This window comes from Equus quagga, chromosome 14 (assembly GCF_021613505.1).
Source record: "Equus quagga isolate Etosha38 chromosome 14, UCLA_HA_Equagga_1.0, whole genome shotgun sequence".
NCBI lineage: Eukaryota > Metazoa > Chordata > Mammalia > Perissodactyla > Equidae > Equus > Equus quagga.
Window position 1 is genome coordinate 84,647,981 of NC_060280.1, and position 19,277 is coordinate 84,667,257.

Consider the following 19,277-nt stretch of genomic DNA (forward strand, 5'->3'; position numbering starts at 1 on the left):
TGGAATCACTCACTTCGGGCCTTGAGCTCCGTCTCTTCTGGAATCCCTCACCTCGGGCCTCCTGGGCTTTGCACCTGCTACTGCTCCACTTTATTTAAGAAAACAGCATGCTTTAAGAGCTGCAGGAGTCCCCCAGATAGATGTCCCTTTGTGCTTTGTCTGCATTAAAAGACAGAGAAGGGCAGGAGCCGCTCAGGGCACAGGGTAGGGGTCTCCCAGGACCCTGGGCAAGTGGAAGAACGTCATGTCGAGGGAGAAAACGCGGCCAAGGGGAGGGCCCCCTAAGCGGAACTCAGAGCAGCAACTCCACAGCAGAAGGACCCTCGATCACGGGAAAGCAAGATGTCCTGTTCAGATAAAGACACCTTGGGAACCAACCTGCCCGGATCCGGATCCCAGTTGTACTGTTTCCTACGAATCCTTGAGCAAGTTACTCAACCTCTCTGTGCCTCAGTTTCCTCATCAATAAAACGGAAGGAGCAGTGTCTGCCTACGGGGCTGTTAGGAGTTTTAAACGAGTTAATGTGTGTAAATCATTTAGACTGGCCTCTGGCATGTCGTAAGTACTGAAGTGTTTGTAAATCGTGTGTAAAATGACAGGAAAAGCTGACCAGGGACCAAGATCTGACTGCTGTCCCTTCTGGTGGCCCCCAGCCACATGTGGCTATTTTCAGTGGAAAGGAATTAAAAGTAAATACAATTTAAAACTCAGTTCCTCACTCAGACTAGCCACATTTCGAGCCTCAGTAGCCGTGTGTGGCTCCCACGCTGAGCAGCGCTGATCGAGACTATATGAGGCAACGTCTGCAAGTCAGTAAAAATAGCTCAGCAACCCCGATAGGAAGGGGGCACAAAGCGTGATGGGGCTGATTAAGGAGGAGAAGGCTGCAAAGCCGCTCAGCGCGTGAGGTGGACTCAGAATCACCTGTAAGCAGAGGATGAAAATGAAAACAGTGGCCGTTTCTGCGTGCCTCTTGGGGTGGTGAGAACTAGAAAGGCGGACACGACGGGCAGCGGGATGCAGGCACGGGGGGCCCTGCACCGTCCATGGGATGCGGGCACGGGGGGCCGTGCTGCAGGGCCGCCCACAGTCCTGGGCCCGGGCACCTGTCTGGGGGAGACTTTCCCCGGGTCCATGAGGGCAGGTTCACGGACGCTGCCCCAGCGCCGTCCGTGGGGGAGCAGCGGGAGGCCAACTGGGCTCCGCGGCGGGGGTGGCGAATGCACCTGCGGGCCCGGTGAGGGCCCCGGACCACGTCCGTCAGACCGTCCTGGCTGGGGCTTGAAAACACCGTTCTGGGGAAAACAGAAGACAGCAGGACCTGCGGCGCTGTCGTGCCGTTCGTGTGTGCTAAGATACACGGCTGAGAGTGAAGCGCATGGTTTGCAGGAACGCAGTCCAGGGAGACCAGGTGACATGTTGTGGGGCTTGTCTCTGGGGGATGGGGATGAGCATGAGGATGAAAGGGAAAGACGGATGAACGAACGAACGAATGATCGAGAGGGGCTCGCACAGACCTGGGTGAAAACGTGCCGCTAGCTGAGGACAGCCGTTAACTCGACTCTCTGCGTCTGAGGCTTTAACGAGGGGTCTTCAGAAATAGTTTGCCCGAGAGGAACTGAAAGCCAGTGACAGAAGGATGAACTTGAGGGTTCCCATGTTCTGCGAGCGGCAGGCATGTGGGCGCATGGGAAGCAGCTGCGCTCCCCAGTCCCATCTCGGGAAGATGTGACCTGGATCCTTGGGGCAGCTGCTTCTTCCACCCTGAGGTCAGGGGTCCACACACGCCCACCCATCCCTGCTTTCCAGCCACGCTAGCATCTCCCTCTCATTCTCCTGTTCTCCACCTCACTCTCTCCATGAGGCCTCTGCGGCCCCAGGACCTTTGAACATGTTCCCTCATCACCCGGCTGTCACATAGTAGTTGCTCCTCCGTAGATATTTATTGAACCCTGACGTCAGCCAGCTGGAGAAAGATCCTGCTCCTTCTTGCACTCAGGCTGGTGGAGGCGTAAGCTTGGCTGGGGTCCCGGGAGGGGAAGGGGGCTGGCGGAGTTAACCAGGGGTGGCCCGGTGGAGGGGACAGAGCCAGACTCAGGATCCAGGTGCCGCGTGTTAGCTGCGTGACTGTGGACACATAGCTAAGCTGACCCGTCCAGGTCTCAGCTTCCCTGTCAGAGAAATGAGTAGAAGGTTTCCCTGGTGAGGAGACTGGGGCACCCGGTGGGACCTCAGTGTGTGAAGTCACAGGCGTCCCGCCTGGTGGAGGAGGATGAAGGTGATCAGGGCTCCTGGTATCGCTTAGGGGCAAGGAACAAAAATTAAAGTGATGACGATGGTGATGACCATGGAAGCAGACAGTTCTGTAGGACTTGCTAAATTCCAAGCACAGTTCCAAGCATATCGCGTGAGTTCCCACTCCTGTGAGGGAAATGTTCTTGTCTCTATTTTACAGCTTAGGAAATTGAGGCACAGAGAAGATGCGTGACTTTCCCAGGGCCACACAGCTCGTGATTGGCGGAACTGGGATTTGAACCGGCTGCCCGGCTCTCGGCCACTCAGGAGGGTGTCTGTCGTGCACATTCTAAGCCCGAGGCCGGGCGGTTGGTTGCAGGGCTGGCTCCACAGCTCAGCAGCGTCTCCAAGCAGTCCTTCCCATCTTCCCGCTCTGCCCTCACAGGGTGAGGACCTTCCTGGTAACCCTGACCACTCGCAGTGCCAAGAGGCCCCCTCGTTCCAAGGCGGCCCCCAACCACCCCGTGTAGACGCAAAAGTGTTCAGCCAAAGAGGAGGGGCCGTCTCCCGCCAGGTGACTCCTCACGGAGGGGAACTCTCCAGAAGCCCCCGGCAGACTCTCAGAGGGGTCCTGCCAGCGCATGGCAGGGCCATGTGACCAGTGCCCCCGGCGCCGGGCATCCTGGGAGAGAGGCTGGCGGGCTCTGTGGCAGGGGCGGGCTGGGGAGGGCCGTGGTGGACAACGTCAGTGTCCTCCCTGATGCCTTTCCTAGTGTAAGACAAGTCCTGCCTTCCATCCACCTCCGTCTCTTCTAGAATGTTCCGTCAGCAATCGCTACGCTTTCCCACATCTCACTTTTTCCTTATTTATTTGACCAGCATTTATTGAGCGCCTGCTGTCTGCCAGGAGCAGGTTCAGGCATTGGGGATGCAGCTGTGAGCATAAGACGTGGCGGGTGGACGTGCAAGGCGGCGCCACCCATGGAACCTTCTGCGGGGATGAGATGTCCTGTGTGCACCGTCCGCACGTGGCCACTGAGGTGCGACGGGTGTGGCTGAGGAACGGAACTGCTGACCTAATTTAAATTAAATTAGTCATATATCGGAATAGCTGAGTGTGAGCACAGCTAAGGCGACTGAGGAACCAAATGTGTAATTTAATTAATTTGTGTGTGTGTTCCATCGCTGCGTGTGGCGGCATGTACCGTGTCGGGTGCGGCTCTGAGGGCCGCCAGCTTCTCCCTCTCGCGTGGACGCCTTCGGTCCTCTCAGCCCCCGAGCCAGGTCCTGCCTCGTGCTCTCTCGGCCGCCGCAAGCTCCCGGGGCCTGACGCCCCGAGCCGCGTGCTCTCTGTCCGTGCGTCTGTCTCATCTCTGTGTCCCCTGGAGCCCAAGGGCCTCGCCTTTCTCTGGACGCTGCTCGGAATTTCACGGCGGAGGTGGCGCTCCCTGCGTGGTCCCCTCCCAACCCTGTGACTTCACCCTCCTTTTCTCCCGTCTCCTTCCTCTGCTTGTCTCTGAAAGTGTTGCTGTTCGCACTGGGGCCCTTGGCTCTCTCCGCTGTATCTGTGGCCCTGGGACATCGGGTCCACCCTGGCCCCTCCCTCTGCCACTCCTCGCTCAATCACCAAACGTTTGCTGAGCGCCTGCCAGGCCGTGACGGGTGCCAACGTGCTATGATGACAAAGGTCTGCGCCCTCGTGGGCTGACTCTCTAGCAGAGGAGGTGAATAATGGACACAACTTAATAATGTAATTCTGGAGGGTGCGGGTGTCCATCTAGAGGGCCGTGGAGAGCCCCTCTGAGGAGGCCCAGAGGGGTCAGAAGGGGCCACCAGGCCGGGAGGAGGGAGCTGGGGAGGAGGCCGTGTTTGTGGCAGGAGAGGAGGCCCCTGTAACTTCCCCGCGGTGGGCAGGTGCCCTTCCTGTCGCCAGAGCAGAAAGCCTGAGCAGCCGAGTGTGGCGGGACAGGGCGGGGGGGTCACGTCACGCAAGGTCTCATGGTCGTGACAGAGTTTGGATTTTTTTCTTGGCTTGACGGAAGCAACTAGAAGGTTTTAACCAGGGAGTTAAGAAAACTGGCTTCTGCGGCTCTTGACCTTCCTCTCCATGGCACTTTGCACCATGTGACATATCATGTGGTTTCCCGTTGTCCCCTTGCTCATGGCGGCATCCTCAGTCGCTCCCTGAGCAGCACACAGTGGGTGCTCAACAAACCCTTGTTGCATAAATGAATGACCGTCGCCTGATGGTCTGTCCAGAGCAGGAAGGTGCTGGGGCCTTCTGGGCTCGAGTCTCCTCCTCTCTCAGAGGGGCCTCGCCGCGCCGACCGGCGGGCTGCGGGAGGACCTGGCAAGCCCGGCGGCTCCATGGTGCCCAGCCCGCAGTGGCGGCTATATATAAATCGGGGCCTCGTTTGTACTCCCACTGCCTTTGTCCTAGTTCCAGCCCTCGTGACGCCTGCCTGCTCCCCGGCTCCCTCCTGCCTCCTGCCTCCATCACCGCCAATCTGTCCTCTCAGCTGTCAGGCCGCCTTCCTACCGCCAGCGCTGATCACACCCCTCCGCTGCTCCAAACCCGACACGACTCCCACTGTCCGCATGACCAGCCCACCTCCCCAGACCCAGGCCGCACAGTGGCACCGTCCCCAGCCCTCCTGTCTGCGTTCCCTTCCTCCCCCTTCCCGCCTCCTGCGGCCCCGGGGCCACAGACACTCGTGCTTGGCTCTCTCCCCGACACACGTGGTCACCTAACGGTGGGGCTGGGCTCATCTGAGCGTCACCACTGCATCCAGCACGACCTGCTCTAGACCCACCATTGCTCACCTGGACCAGGGCCACCTCCTCCCTCCCCCCCAGCTTCCGGCCTGGCCCCCGAGAGGGGTCTTATTTTAATACAAGTCAAGTCACGTCCCTCCAATGCTCAGAACCCTCCATGGCTCCCACTTCACTCGGAGCAAAAGCCAGAGTCCTCCCCATGGCCCACGGGGCCCTGCATGACCTGCCTTTCACCTCCCCACCCTCATCTCCACCCACGGTCACCCTGGCTCCCTCAGCTCCAGCCACACTGTCCTCCTCACTGTTCCTCAAGGTACCAGGCACAGTCCAGCCTCAGGGCCTTTGCACTGGGTTGTCCCTCTGCCTAGAGTCCCCCTTACACATTGATGTGGCTCATCCCCTCGCTTTCTCCACACGTGTCTGTTCTCAGGACCTTCCTTGTCCAGTATGTTCACACGTGGCCATTGAGGCCCTAAATTGAGATGTGCTGGAAGTGTAGACTGCACGCCAGGTTTCAAAGACTCAGTCCAGAGAAAAGAATGTATAAAATGTCTTATTCAAGAATTTTTCCTGTCAATCGTCTGTTGACATGCTCACACTTCAGATTGACTGGGTTAAAGAAACTATATTATTGAAATTAATTTCACCCATTTTTACTCTGTGAATGTGGCTACTAGAAAATTTTAAATTTCACACGCAGCTCTTATTAATTTCTCCCAGGCAGCACTGGTCTGAACATCCCCAGTCCTGAGCTGCCTCCCTGCCGATTGATGAGCATCCCGGCTCCCCTCCGCCCCGCGTCGCCCGTGCTCCCTTCTCGGCGTTGCTTTCTCCCCGTACTCATCACCCTGACACCGGCATCCTTGCTGGCTTTTCTCTCCATCTCCCCCGCACAGACGGGGATTCCTGTGACTCGTGTCCCGGGGACCCAGACGAGGCCCAGCGTGCTGTTGGCGCTCAATTAATGCTGCAAAGTGAATGCATGCAGGCCCCACCGACACCCGTCATCGGCTGGGCTGCCCTAACCAGCAGCTTCTGTCTGCTAAAAGGGGAGAGAGCGAGATGCAGAAATAGAACAAGGATTTATAAAGTGGAGTTTGACAAACCCACGTGAACGTGAGAAAGTTGGTAGAGGAAGAGAACAATAGAGTAACTGAGTTACAAGTTCTGCAGGCTCCGTGGCACGGCCCCCACCTCCCGGCAGCCTCATGGTGCCGTCCACTCCCCACCACGGCACTGCCTCGTGCCTTGGATTCGCCGAGCTCCTTCCCACCGCAGGCTCTCTGTCTTGGCCGTTTCCTCAGCCTGGAAAGTTCTCCCCCCACTGTCCAGGTTCCTCCTCCTCATCCGCGGGACCTCAGCTTGAGGTGGGGGCCTCTTGGGTCCCGGACTGGTTAACTCGACCTGTTGTGTGCCCTCACAGCTGCTGTCTTCCTGTCTCTGAGGTCGCCTCTCGCCTGTGATGGACTCATTCATTGTCTGCGCTTTTGGTTAAGCGTCTTTCTTCTGCGTCAGCTGCGTGGGGCAGGGACGGCCTCGTGTCTGTCTCTGCCCGGCACATGGGGTTTGCTCACATGCACATTTGTTGATGGTGAAAAAATAGGTCAGTCCAACCTCAAATGCTGTCTCTGCTCTAGGAGGAGTCTTGAAAACGAGTTGGGAACACTCCCTGCCTTAGTTTGGGGGCCCCAGGAAAGTTCCCATAACGAGTAGGCAGGTGTAAGCAGTTCATCTGGGAGGTGACCCCAGGAATGCGGATGGAGGGGAGGCCGGGAGGGGTGGGGGGCCGAGCAGCTTACCCCTGTGGCAGCTGGGCTCGGGCACCCCGGGGGCCCATGTGACACTCACACCTCAGAGCGGTCTGGGACGAGGGGTGGGGTGCTGGGGCATCAATACCCTTGCCCCCGGCAGCTCTTGGTTGAGGGGTCCCCCTGCAGGGACATCCCCAGCCTGTCTCAGGTTTGGGGCCAGCCCTCAGACAAAGAGATGCAGATGCTGGTTGTTCAGAGGCTGGAACGGTGACCCCATTCCAGACCCCAGACAGGACTGGGGACGCCCCCGAATTACCCATGTGCCGCCTCCTCTGGTCTGCGGCATCTCTTCAGTCGAGCTGCGCCGTGGTGGTGCGCTCCGCGTGTCACCCACCTCAGAAACGGAGTCATTCAGGAGACGGGTCTGGGGTCTCCGTGCCACCTGGGGAGGCTGCTGCACCCTCATCTCACCAACAGGTTCACAGACGAGGTCTGAGGATGGGGTCTTCCCGGGATGGGGGGCAGGGTGTCTGCAGAGGGCTCACCTCCCCTCTCACTGTGATTCCTGCTCACCCGCGTCTGCGAGAGTGACTCTGTGACCCGAGGCTCGGGACCGTGAGCCCCTTCCAGGGCAGATGCAGACCGTCCACACTGGGGGCCACATCTGCTGTCTGTTTCTTCATTTATTCCTGAGTAGTTAGCGCACTTCTGTGTGCCGAGCGCCACGCCGACTGCTTCACAAATGTCAATTTGTTTAATCCTCACAATCCTTTGGTACTGTCATTCCCTGTTGTACAAAAGGTGAAACTGAGGCCCCCAGTCCAGCGTCTGCTGAGCGCCATCAGCCACGCGCCCGCTCGGGTCCTCATCCAACCTATCTTGTCCCCTGGGGCAGGCGCTGCTGACACTGTTTCACGGGGGACGAAGCTGAGGCCCAGTGATGCTGGGTCACCTGCCGTGGTCACCCACCGTGGTCACCCGGCTGATAGATGACGTCATCGGACCCCACCCCCTCCCCCCATCGATCTGACCCTGAAACCCACCGTGTTTTCCTTTCTGGCTTCTTTCTTCCAGCATCTTGGCGACAGTCGGGACGGAGTTCGACCTGCGGACGCTGAGAGCAGTTCGGGTGCTGCGGCCGCTCAAGCTGGTGTCTGGGATCCCAAGTGCGTGAGTCTCCCGCCCCGGCGAGGCCTTGGCTCGGGGTCCTGGGGCCTCACTTTCCCCGCAGAGCATCATGGGGCCCCCAGGGCTTCTCCAGCTGTCAGGGCAGCCGCCACCTGGAGACCCCGGGAGCGCCCAGAGTCACACCAGGAGCCCCACGTGTCAAGCAGCACTGTGTGTGGCCGCTCAGCACCGCAAGTCATCTCCTTCCGCTCTCCCAGCCTGTGGAGCTGACAGGGCCAATCTCTCCATTTTGCAGTTGGGGAAACTGAGGCTCAGAGCGACTGAATAATTTGAACAGGGTCACACAGCTGAGAAGCGGCAGAACTAGGACTTAGCCAGCGTGAACCCGAGCATGGACGGCCACACTGGTGGCGGCGGCCGTCCCCGCTCATTGAACGCCCACTGTGCGCCGGGCCCTGCGGGGGCGCTGGACCGCAGCGTCCTGGTTTGTCCTCACAGCCGCCCCGTGAACCCATTTCGCGGATGAAAAGGCTGAGGCTCAGAAAGTCACTTTACTCTCTCGAGCTCTCACCTCTTCCCAGCAATGAGCTCTGGAGCCCGTCCTCGGCCGGGCTGCTTTCTCCCTCTCCCAGGACGCTTCTCATCCGCCTTCTGGGCAGGGGGGGGGCGGCTGCAGTCTTTGGGGTCAAGATTAGGTTCAGCTGCGAAAAAAGAAAAACAAACAAAAAACAAAACAGGGCCGATCTTTTCTTGTCCTACTGCGTCAGTTAATATAGTAATTTATGAGCGCGTGCCACATGCTGGGCGCTGTGCTCAGTGTTGTCCATTTTTCACACTCGTTTCCCCTCACGAGCCTGCGAGGCGGGTGCTATTATTGTCACCATGTTGCATTTCACTGCCGTCCGGGCCTAAAGGGTGCGGCTTCCCAGGTGACCCCCCACAGATGCTTCTGTGGAAGGAAGGTGCTCAGGCGTCTGCAGGGGCCACCGGCACGTGTCGGGCGCATTGCTCTCACTTAGTCCTGGGGGAGGGGCTGTGTTACCCCTGTTTACAGAGGAAGAAACTGAGGTTCCCAGTAGCGGCCTGCTTGCTCCAGGTCGCTTTGCTAGTGAGTGGGTGACCCAGGCGAGGTGTTCAGATGCACCTGCTGTGCTGGGGCGGCGGTGGGGGGAGAGGGAGCCAGGGCAGCGGGACGGGGCGGGGCCTGACCCTTGGGGAGCTCGGCCATGTGAGTGGCACCAGAGTCAGCAGGGCGGCTGGATGCTCGTGCTTCTCTGACCAGTCTTGGGGGTGGGAGGTGGGGAAGCAGTGGCCCCCCAGGGAAGGCAGCTCCTGGGCCCAGGGGTGGTTCTACAAGGAAGCGGGGTGGCGTCTGGAGGTGGGCGCAGCACAGCAGAGGAGACCTGGCCTGGCACCAGCAGCATGGTGCCCCAGCCCTGGACGCCCTGCCCCGCTGCCTCCACAGGCATCGCCTTACGCTTTGGACTCCTGGGGCAGCACGGCCCCTTGGGCCTCCTTGACGGTCCTCTCTCCGGCTGCGTCTACCCCGTCAGGAGATGCTAACTGTGGGCCATGGCCAGTTCTTCTAAATGGAGGAGCGAAGCCTCAGGCCACGGGTTGGAACCCCAGTTTTAACCAGAGATTTTCCCGGTACGCAGCTCAGTGGTTCCGACTGTAGGGTTGGACGTCACTCAGACCTGGGCTCGTCACTTGAATCCTGCCTGTTTCTCGTGCCCTTGGCTGACTCGCAACATCTCTGAGCCTTGCTTTCCGCCTCTGCAAAATGGGCTGATTCTGCGCAGGCCCCACCTCGTGGATTTGTGCTGGAAGCCAGTGGAACACTGGCTGGTTTCCCAGGACGGGATCTGGGACGCCGGCTGCCTGCCGGGACGGGGCTGCCACCAGCCCGTCGGTGCCTCTGTATGAATGAGGAAAGGACTCCCCCTCGGGGTGAAGCCAACCCCCGCAGAACATGGCTCAGAAAGTGATGGATTTCCACCCCTTTCTGCCAAAGTTCATCAGATGACGGGGCATACGTCAAGTGCTTTTTAAAGTATTTAAAAATAGAAAGTGCTTTAAAAACTTAGGCGGCTTGCTCCCGTCATCGCCATGGCCGGCCTCCATGTGGTCCAGGCTCCGTCCTTCCTCACCGTCGCCCCCACCTCCCTTGCCAGGCCCCTTGGGGCGGGTTGGGATGCCTGCTCACGGCCGCGGGGCCTCTCTCTGTGTCTCCCCAGGTTTACAAGTCGTCCTGAAGTCGATCATGAAGGCAATGATCCCCCTGCTGCAGATCGGTCTCCTGCTGTTTTTCGCAATCCTTATTTTTGCAATCATAGGGTTAGAATTTTATATGGGGAAATTCCACACCACCTGCTTTGAGGAGGGTACAGGTAGGTCTGAGCCGCACAGTGTGTTTCCTTCCACCTCCCTTCTGTTTGTTCTCCCCCCGCTTGGGGACAGGCTCCCGGGAGGGACGTGCGGGGTCTGCTCCTTTCTCCCGGAAGCTGGGAGGGGCCCTTCCAGAAGCCTGCAGGCCGGGCAGGGGTGACGTGGCCCCCAGCTCTTGCTCATCACCGGGGCCTTGTGCTGGGCCCCCCCCCCCCCCAGAGGCTTCCCGGGGTGAGGGATTTACTTGGGAAGTGGGCCCAGGAGGCCCCATCGGGGGGCGGGGAAGCGAGACAGGGAAGGGAGGACGTCCAGCAAAGGGCTGCCACCAGGCAGGTTGTCACGTGGGCACCGGGCTCAGTCCCACTGGGCACCACGGGGAGCCAGCGTTGGACACGCGCTCAGAGCCGTCCCACCGAGGGGCAGGGGGCTGGCTGTTTGCCCATGAACTTCTGCCCCCGGTGCCGGCGAGACAGCCCCGGTGGGCGTCGGTGCCCTGGCAGGCCGGCTGCCCTGCACGCTGGGCTGGAGACCGGGGAGCGTGACGGGGCGGACAGATGGGAACAGGGTGTAGACAGTGCCCGCAGCCCGAGCTGCGTCCTGAGGCAGGAAGGGAGAGGAGGGAATGCGTCTCATGGCTTTGTGAGTGGCGACTCCTTCCCGGGAGAAGAGGAGAGGAGAGGGTGGCTCCTTCTGGTCCCCCTGGAATGTGCCAGGAGTCGTGGCACCGGCCAGTCCGAGCCTCGGAACTAGCCAGGCGGGGTCCGGGCCCCTCCTCCCCCCCGTGCCAGCATCAGCCCTCCAGTGGCTGAGTAGGAGGTGGGGGCACGGGTGGAGAAAAGCCGGGAGGTGGGAGGCACCTCCCTGGCACAGCCCAGAGTCCACGCGTGGCCTGGCGGTGTCCCCACTGTCTGCATGCCAAGGGACACAGCAGCTTCCAGGTACATTTCCGGTTCAAACCCCTGCTGTCCAGACTCTTCCTCTCGGCAGCCCGAGAACCGAGTGGAACCAAATGAGGGTGGAAGCCTGAATTTCAGTGTCCGGACCCCCAGCCGTCCCCGTGCAGATGGGCCGACTGAAAGCTCGTGGTGGGCCGAGGATCCCAGAGGGAGGGGATGGACACAGCGTGGACAGTGAAGCCTGAAGGGGAACCGTGTGGGACAGGAAAGAGGATTCAGGGTTGTCTTCTTGGCAAGAAGATACTGTCCTGAGCACCGTCCCATTCTCCTGTCCACCTGGTGACCCCGAGGTCCAGCCCTGTCCCCAGGCCCCCCCGAGGGAAGGAAACCCGGTGGGCTCACTCGAGATGCTTTTTTTCTTCCTCCTGCCTCCTTCTCTCCTGGGCCTGTGAAGTTCGCCCAATATGGGCTGTCCTAATTATTTCTTTCCCCGATGAAGAAGGTGTTGATTGAGGCAGAGCTATTTCAGGGCCTGGCCTCCTCACCCGGGCGGGAGCGAGAGCCGGGGTGACGTGGGCAGGGCCCTCGGAAACTCAGCCCAGAGCCGAGGAGCCAGGAGCCCTGGAGCCCAGGGTTCTGCGGGTTTTTCTCTCCCTCCAGCCGGGGGGTGCCGGCTTGGGTCTGAGCCGGGTTCCGAGGGGACAGGCATGGGTGGGGCCGAGGGCAGGAAGCCTCCACTCAGGAGGATGCCAGAAAAGCCTGAGATTAAAAATACACGGCGTGTGAGTAAGAGAAAGATCCACGCAGACACCAGGCAGCAGGTTAATTTTAAAATATATTTATAACCGGATTCCTCAGACTCTGGCCCATTGCTTGGCTGGCAGCACCCCCAGTGTTTCATGATGGGGGCAGGGGCGGGGGCATCGCGGGTGGAGCTGATACTGAGGGACGGGTTTCCAGCCATGTCCCATTGTCGTCGGGAGCCGGGTCCTGTGCGCCAGCCCCAGGCTGAATGTGAAGATGAAGCAGAAGATGAAGCAAAGCCTCCTGCCTTCCGAGAGCTTCCGGAAGATTCAAGGAGCAGACCCCTCGTCTGCAAGGCTGAGGCTTCTGCCTCCTGGCAAACACGAGCGCTCGGGGCCGCCGAGCCCTGAGGACGGCACTGAGCCGGGTTTGCACGCAGGGTGGGCCATCTAACTGGAGCCTGGAGGCCAGTGAGATCCGCGGGTTCCATGCTGGTTTATCCCCCTCGCCACGCGCTGAGCCGGGGTCGGGACCTGGTGCTGCGAAACCCGTGGCGCACAGACAGAGATGTGTCTCTGTTGAGGGGGGAGCTTGAGTCTGCACGCCCGGCTGTCTGTCTTCTTGGCAGACGGACAGTGTCGTCTCTTCTCTGAAACCGTCAGCAGTGTCACCCGCTGAGCACAGTTCTCTGGTACCCACTGCTGTGCTCCACTGGGGCCGCTCCCGGGGTGTCCTGTGCTCCCCTGACCCCGTGGGACCCCTGACCCCATGGGGGCCTCCTCCCTCCCCATCAACACCTTGGAATTCGGACCCGACCTTTAGCGCCCAGCCCAGCTCCACCAGGGAGCCGTGTGGTTTCCAGCGAGAGGGGCGTCCACTGGCACGTGTCTCTTTCCTTGTGCCATTTTCACAATCTGCTTCCTGCTATTTGGGGAGAAAGCTCAGCTCCTGTGCCCGAGAGTAAGTACTGTGCGTACTGGCCTCCCTCGCCCCCGGAACAGCTCCCTGTGCCCAGTGCATCTCAAGAAAGGGATCGGTCAGGCTACAGAAGAACAACGCAGCACAAGTGACAAATCCATCCTAATGGAAGTCGGAGAACTCTGCACCCGACAGCCTCACAATGCACACACGCATTTACCAAAACGGACCGTATTAGGGACCAAAAAGAGCATCTCAACAGATTTCAAAGGACTGAATAATGCGGAACGTGTCCTCTGACCACAGTGCAATGAAGCTGCAGATTGGTAACAAAAAGATAACTCTGGAAGTGTTGGAAGCTAAGAGATGTGCTTCTCGTTTGTGGAGGAAATGATAGAATGTCTGCGATTGAGTTTAGAAATATTTTAGCGGTGAGGCAAAGTGTGGGCAGGGGATCCAGATGAAACAAGACTAGCCCTGAGTCAGTATGTGTTGAAGTTGGTGACAGGCACATGGGAATGCATTATACGAGCCTGTTTTTGTATGTATCTGACAAGATTTTTTTTTAAAAAAAATACTTCTTGGTTATTCATGGATCAAAGAAAAAATAATAACGGAAATTGCCAAATATTTTACTTAAACAATAATGATACTAACACGTGACAAAATTTGTGAGATGCAGCTAAAGGTGTACCTCAAGGGCAATTGATAGCCTTGAAGAAAGTTAATCCATATCAAAAGTTTAGGAAAAGAACAAGAAAAGTAGCGAAGCTTAGAGAAGAAATTAATGAAATAGAAAACAATGAATAGATCAACAAAGCCAAATGTTGGGTTTTTGGGAGAAAGACTGATACATTCATCACAATAGTTATTTTTTTCAACAGTGTTGAATCCTCGCTGGTTCCTATTCCTTAGAGCTGGTTTTCCCGGCCCCTTCCTCTGACTTCTCTCTCCTTCCCTTCCATAGACGACATTCAGGGTGAGTCCCCGGCTCCGTGTGGGACAGAGGAACCCGCCCGCACCTGCCCCAATGGGACCAAATGTCAGCCCTACTGGGAAGGGCCCAACAACGGGATCACTCAGTTCGACAACATCCTGTTCGCAGTGCTGACTGTGTTCCAGTGCATCACCATGGAGGGCTGGACCGACCTCCTCTACAACGTAAGTGACGTGACGTCCCAGGGAGGTGGCCCTTGAACCAGCCCGCCGCTGAGGCTGCGTGAGAGGGACCCCGAGCCAGGAGGGCAGCCCAGGGACGCTCCACATGGCCCAGGAGACCTGGTCTGAGGCCCAGGCGTTTGAAGATACGGGGAGGGCCCTCGGGGGACTGAGATCTATGGGGCATGCAGGTGCTGAACAGCTTTTCACTGGGCAAGTGTTGAAGTACAATTTTAGATTTTTGAGTACATATAAAGGTTGTGTGATTCCAGAACCAACACGGATAGGGGCCTGCCCACTGGCATAGTGGTTGGGTTTGCGTGCTCTGCTTTGCTGGCCGGGGTTTGCAGGTTTGGATCCCAGGTGTGGACCTATGCACCACTCGTCAAGCCATGCTGTGGTGGCGTCCCATATAAAACAGAGGAAGACAGGCACAGATGTTAGCTCAGGGCCTGTCTTCCTCATAAAAAAAAAAGGATAAAAAATAGAGTAACGTCCTTGGAGCTGTGCAGGGGGCTCTGCACAGGGCTCCCACTGGCCCTCCTCCAGCCACACCCCTCCCCACGGGGCGAGGAGTCCAGGGGGCAGTGTGGACGTGTCTGTCAGGAGCTGGCGCCACCTCCTCCCTTTCTAGATGATGCTCTTGGCTTGTCCAGGATTCTGGAAGTTTTCTGCCCAGAAGTGTCCTGGTCAGGGAGCATCTTCCTTAAGGAATTTCCCCCCCTTGGGGTGGAGGGACATTTACAGGAACCCGTCCTTTTGACCAGTGGCTCATTTTAGGATAAGGTTGAGAGTGCAGTTTGGGAGTGGACAGCAAAAAGAGCTGCCGTGGATGGTTGTTCATGTCAGGCACTGCACAAGTCACCACATGTCAGGAGTGTCATTCATGTCACAGACAACAGAGATTTCTGCCGTTATTTTGATAATTTGTTAACAAACGTGGAAGATGTAGGAAAGGGACCTGCTGTTCTAATTTGCATGAAGACTTGTCCTCCCACAGCGTCTCCAGGACCAGACAGCAGCTCCGAGGTGCTCAGGCTCTCTTGGGTCTCGCCTGCAAAGAGCCTGGGCAAAAGGTTACGCCCCCTTGGCCAAGCTTGCTGGGGGCGGGGGGGGGGGGGTGTTTATGGGTTTCAGACTTTTGCTTTGCAAGTCTGGTGAGAGGAGGCCTCGGGGGGGGGGGGGGGGGGATGAAACAGAAGCGGAGACAGGGAGGGGCAGCGCCCGGGCAGAATGGAACTGGGAGAAGCTGTGACAAGTGTGAACGTGGGGAAGGGCTGTGTCACGGGGTTGGACACCCAGAGAAAGGGTCCGGAGGCTCTGTGGTGGGAGAGGAAACACGAGCAGGACAACGAACTTCCAAAAGACGCTACAGTCAGAAGCTCCATCGTACGAGGGGATGTTTGTCGTGGAAGCTTAGCGCTGAGCCCCCTCGAGGGGAGCAAGCTCAGGGCGGGCCGGGGGGTTAGTGGTAGTTGATAGCACAGAGCTGCCTGGGTTCCTATCCTGAGTCCATTGCTTCCTTGCTGTGCAACTTTGGGCAAGTCACTTGGCCTCTCTGTGCCTCCATGTCCACGTGGGCAAGATGAGGAGCAGCACAGTGCTGCCTCACAGGGCACGAGGACAGAGTGAGTGGACACAGGTGACGCTTTTAGAGCAGTGTCTGGTCCTGGGCCAGCGGTGTGGGCCAGATTCCACCCTGGCGGGTGTTGCTGTTAGAAACGGTATGAATTTTTCATTGTAAAAGCTCCAGTGGCACCTGAAGAAGGTCCGTGAACCATGAGGTCCCTCTGTGTTCCCCACCTCACCTGCTAGTAACTGCCACTGACTCAGCGCAGCCTTCTAGAACTTTCCACGACTTAGATCCCATCACTGTCCTTTGGGCGGAGGCCCGTCAGTGACTTGGGCCCAGAGCAGGATGAAGTACCGCGAACCTGGCGGCTCAGGGCAGCAACGTGCCCCACAGCCTGGAGGCTGCGAGTTCCCTGGCGGGGTGACGCAGGGCTGACTCCCCCGGAGGCTCCGGGCGGGTCCTTCCTGGCCCTCCATCCGCTGGCAAGGACGCCATCACGCTGGGTCAGGACCACGACCCCATGTGACCGAGCCACGTGTGTGACGACCCCGTGTCCGATGCGGGCACACACCAAGGACTTCAACCATCTTTTGTGGGGGGACGAGGGCACAGTTCAGTTCACATCACCCCCAAATAAGCTGCTTGCAATTCGGGGCTCCCCGAATTGACACCCCTGCACGGCCACTGGGGCCTCCGTGGCCGAGGGCAGGGCCCAGGCCCCCCGAGCTCCTGCAGCCGCGTGGAGCAGCCTTCTGGCCTCAGGGTCCCGCCCTTGGGCTCCGCCGTCTGCCCACCTGCCCCGGCCTGTCCTGGGGGCTCCATGCCTGTGGTCTCTGTCCTCTGTGCTGGGCGGGGCCGCGCCCGGTGAGCCCCGGGGCAGGGGGTCGGGACACAGCTGCCCCACGCGTCTTGGAACCCACGGGCTCGGGCGCCCAGGGCATTGCTGAGAGGCAGTCAGGCGGTTGGGGCCCCGTCATGAAGAAGATGACAAAGGTCCCCACCCCACAGGAGGGACAGACGCAAACAGTAAACGTCATAGGTAGCAAATGCTCACAGAGTGGGAGGTGGGCAGTCAGCAGATGCATAATGTGGGACACAGTGACACGCGCTGTGGAGACGAAAACAGCACAAGACGACGAATGAGGGGGCAGGGGCTAGTCTAGGACAGGCAATCAGGGAGGGCTCCCTGGGGGAGGTGACGTTTCCGCAGAGAAGGAGTGAGTCAGGCAGGTCTTTGGGGAAGAGCGCTTTTGGTGGGGGGAACAGCGCACTGGCCTGCGAGGTGTGCCCGGTCCCCTCCAGCCTTTCCCAGTTTTCTTTGTTTCTTTCCGTTTCCTCTTGGCTTCCTGGTTAACGTGCCTTCTGGAAAAAGCCCTCACCTCAACTCAGCAGTGCTGTCGAAGGTTTGCGTCAGGATTTGCACCCAGCATTACTTGTAAAATACAGCAAAACGGGAGGCAGCTGGTTAAATGCCACCTGGCCCCTCCGTACGGTGGCCCAGGGTTCACTGGGCACGGACCTACACACTGCTCATTGAGCCATGCTGTGGCTGCGTCCCATATACAAAATAGAGGAAGATTGGCACAGATGTCAACTCAGGGCCAATCTTCCTCAGCAAAAAAAAAAAAAAAAAAAAAAACTCAAGGTGAGATAAAGCTTGCATCTTAGTCTACTTGGTCCCCATTACCAGATACCACAGATGGGGTGGACTGAACAGCAGACATTGATTTTTCTCTCCGTTCTGGAGCCTGGAGTCCAAGACCAGGTGCCCGCAGGGTCGGTTCTGGTGAGGGCTCCTCCCGGCTTGCAGACGGCCTCCTCGCCGTGGCCTCACAGGGCGGGGAGAGTGCTGGTCCCTTGTCATCAGGATGCTCATCCTATCATGGGGCCCCGCCCTCACGGCCCACCCCTTCCCTCCCACAGGCCCCGCCTCCTGACCCCGTCACACTGGGGTCAGGGCCTCAGCAGGTGAACCAGGCGGGGACTGTGGTTCAGCCTGCAGCACCTTGTGGTCTCAAGTGTGTGTATTTGAAAATATAAGTAAGAAAAAAGATGAGAAGACGCCATCCGGGTCCCCCGGGCAGGTGCAGGGACTTTTATTCCCGCGACCTTTCTCTGTATCCTCAAATTTCTCCACAATGAGCACGATTCACTTTTACAATCAGGGAAAGTATTCAAACTTGTCTTGTTAAACATTTAGAAGAATAAAAGGATTTGAGGTCACTCCTGGAGCCAGAGACGAGGTCGGGGGGCAGCGAGCATCTTCGGGCGCCCGCTGGCCGCTGGAGACTCTCATCTCACGTGCTCTGTGCAGAGTCCACACTGCAACAAGCGACCGACTAACTGATCCAGCAACAGGGGATGGTCATCTCGTCGTTTCATTGTTAAATAAAGAGGACAAGTGAGGCGGGGGCAGGTCTTCCTCACCGAGGGTCCCATTGATTGAATATGTACACACGCTCCCCCCTCCTCTGCGCTGTGCCGGCTGCGGGACCCCCTCCCAAAGCCGCAATGGGAAGGGAGGCGGAGTCGTTTATGGTGGGGACACCTCGCAGATGCCACCTTCACAAGCGGCTGGGCTGACATCCGTGGTGCAGTGACCCTGCAACTCCAGATTGGACGTGACGGGCAGGAGACCTCACCCCTGTGCTTTGCTTCTCAAAGACCCGTAAGCCCGGTTTTGTCCTGACAGGCGCGGATGGGAGGGCGTCCTCAGGCCGCCATAAGACGGGGATGGTCACCATGCCCAGAGAGCCACAGAGACCTTCCCAGGCGGCGAGCCCGAGGGGTCACTGGGGCCCTGGAACAGAGAGGGACGTGATGGGGACCGATGGCCTCCAGTCGAGCCCGGAGTCTGGTTTTCAATAATGGGGCGGGGAGCTTACTGTCCCCCATTCTAGAAACGACTCCAGGGCTGACAGCCGCCGGGCGCGGGGTTGAGGCCTCCTCTGCTTGGCCCTGAGCTGGTCCCCAGAATAGATATTGGGGGGCAGGTGGTTTGATTTTTAAAGGAGTAATTTCTTAACACTCTCAGGAAAGTTTGAGGCAGAAAAGATGCAGATGGGGGAACAGGAGTGCGTCCCCGGAAGCTCCGAGCCTCGCTGAGCCCCGGCTGTCACATCTGCTGGTGTCGCGGCCCAAACGAGGGGACAGCCGCGGGCGCAGGGGGCTGGCTGCAGGGCAGCTGGAGGGGGACCCGTGGGAACCCGATCACCACGTGGGGGCCGGGTCCCTGGTGCGCGGCTGCTGAGCCCCTGAGACCCGGGTGGCGCCCGCGAGCTTGGGGCAACCTCAGCCGCCTGCCCCGCAGAGAAGAGAAGAAGCGCTGCTCCCGGCGGAAACGGCGAGGAGGGTGGACTGTGCGCTATTCGAATTCACAGACCCCGCAGTGCTGGCCTCGGACCCCAGGGACCCCACCCCCCCGTGCGTGGAGACTGAGGTGGGCGCCTAGGTGGCTTCCGCGGTCGCTGTGTCGGAGAACCCTCGGAGGACGCGGGAGCTTAGCAGACGGCTGGGGCCCTCGCGGGACCGAGGCTTCCTCAGAACCAGCCAGAGAGCTAGGTCTGCACCCCTCTCCCCCTCCCCCCCTGCGCCTCCTCCCCTCTTCCTCTCCCTCCCCCATCCCCCCTCTCTCCCTTCTCCCCCTCCTCTTCCTCCTCCCCCTCCTCCTCCTCTCTTCCTCTCCCTCCTCCCCTTCTCCTCCCCCTCCT

General features: G+C 59.0%; 1 protein-coding gene across 1 annotated transcript in view; it reads left to right on the forward strand.

The window, feature by feature from the left end:
• The window catches only part of CACNA1A (calcium voltage-gated channel subunit alpha1 A), a 199,242-nt gene that overhangs the window by 72,166 nt on the left and 107,799 nt on the right, over window positions 1-19,277 (forward strand). Inside the window, exons 4-6 of the mRNA XM_046638279.1 lie at window positions 7,837-7,928; window positions 10,128-10,280; window positions 13,804-13,997. Of these exons, the coding sequence (XP_046494235.1) occupies window positions 7,837-7,928; window positions 10,128-10,280; window positions 13,804-13,997 (439 nt within the window). The remainder of the gene's footprint in view (window positions 1-7,836; window positions 7,929-10,127; window positions 10,281-13,803; window positions 13,998-19,277) is intronic.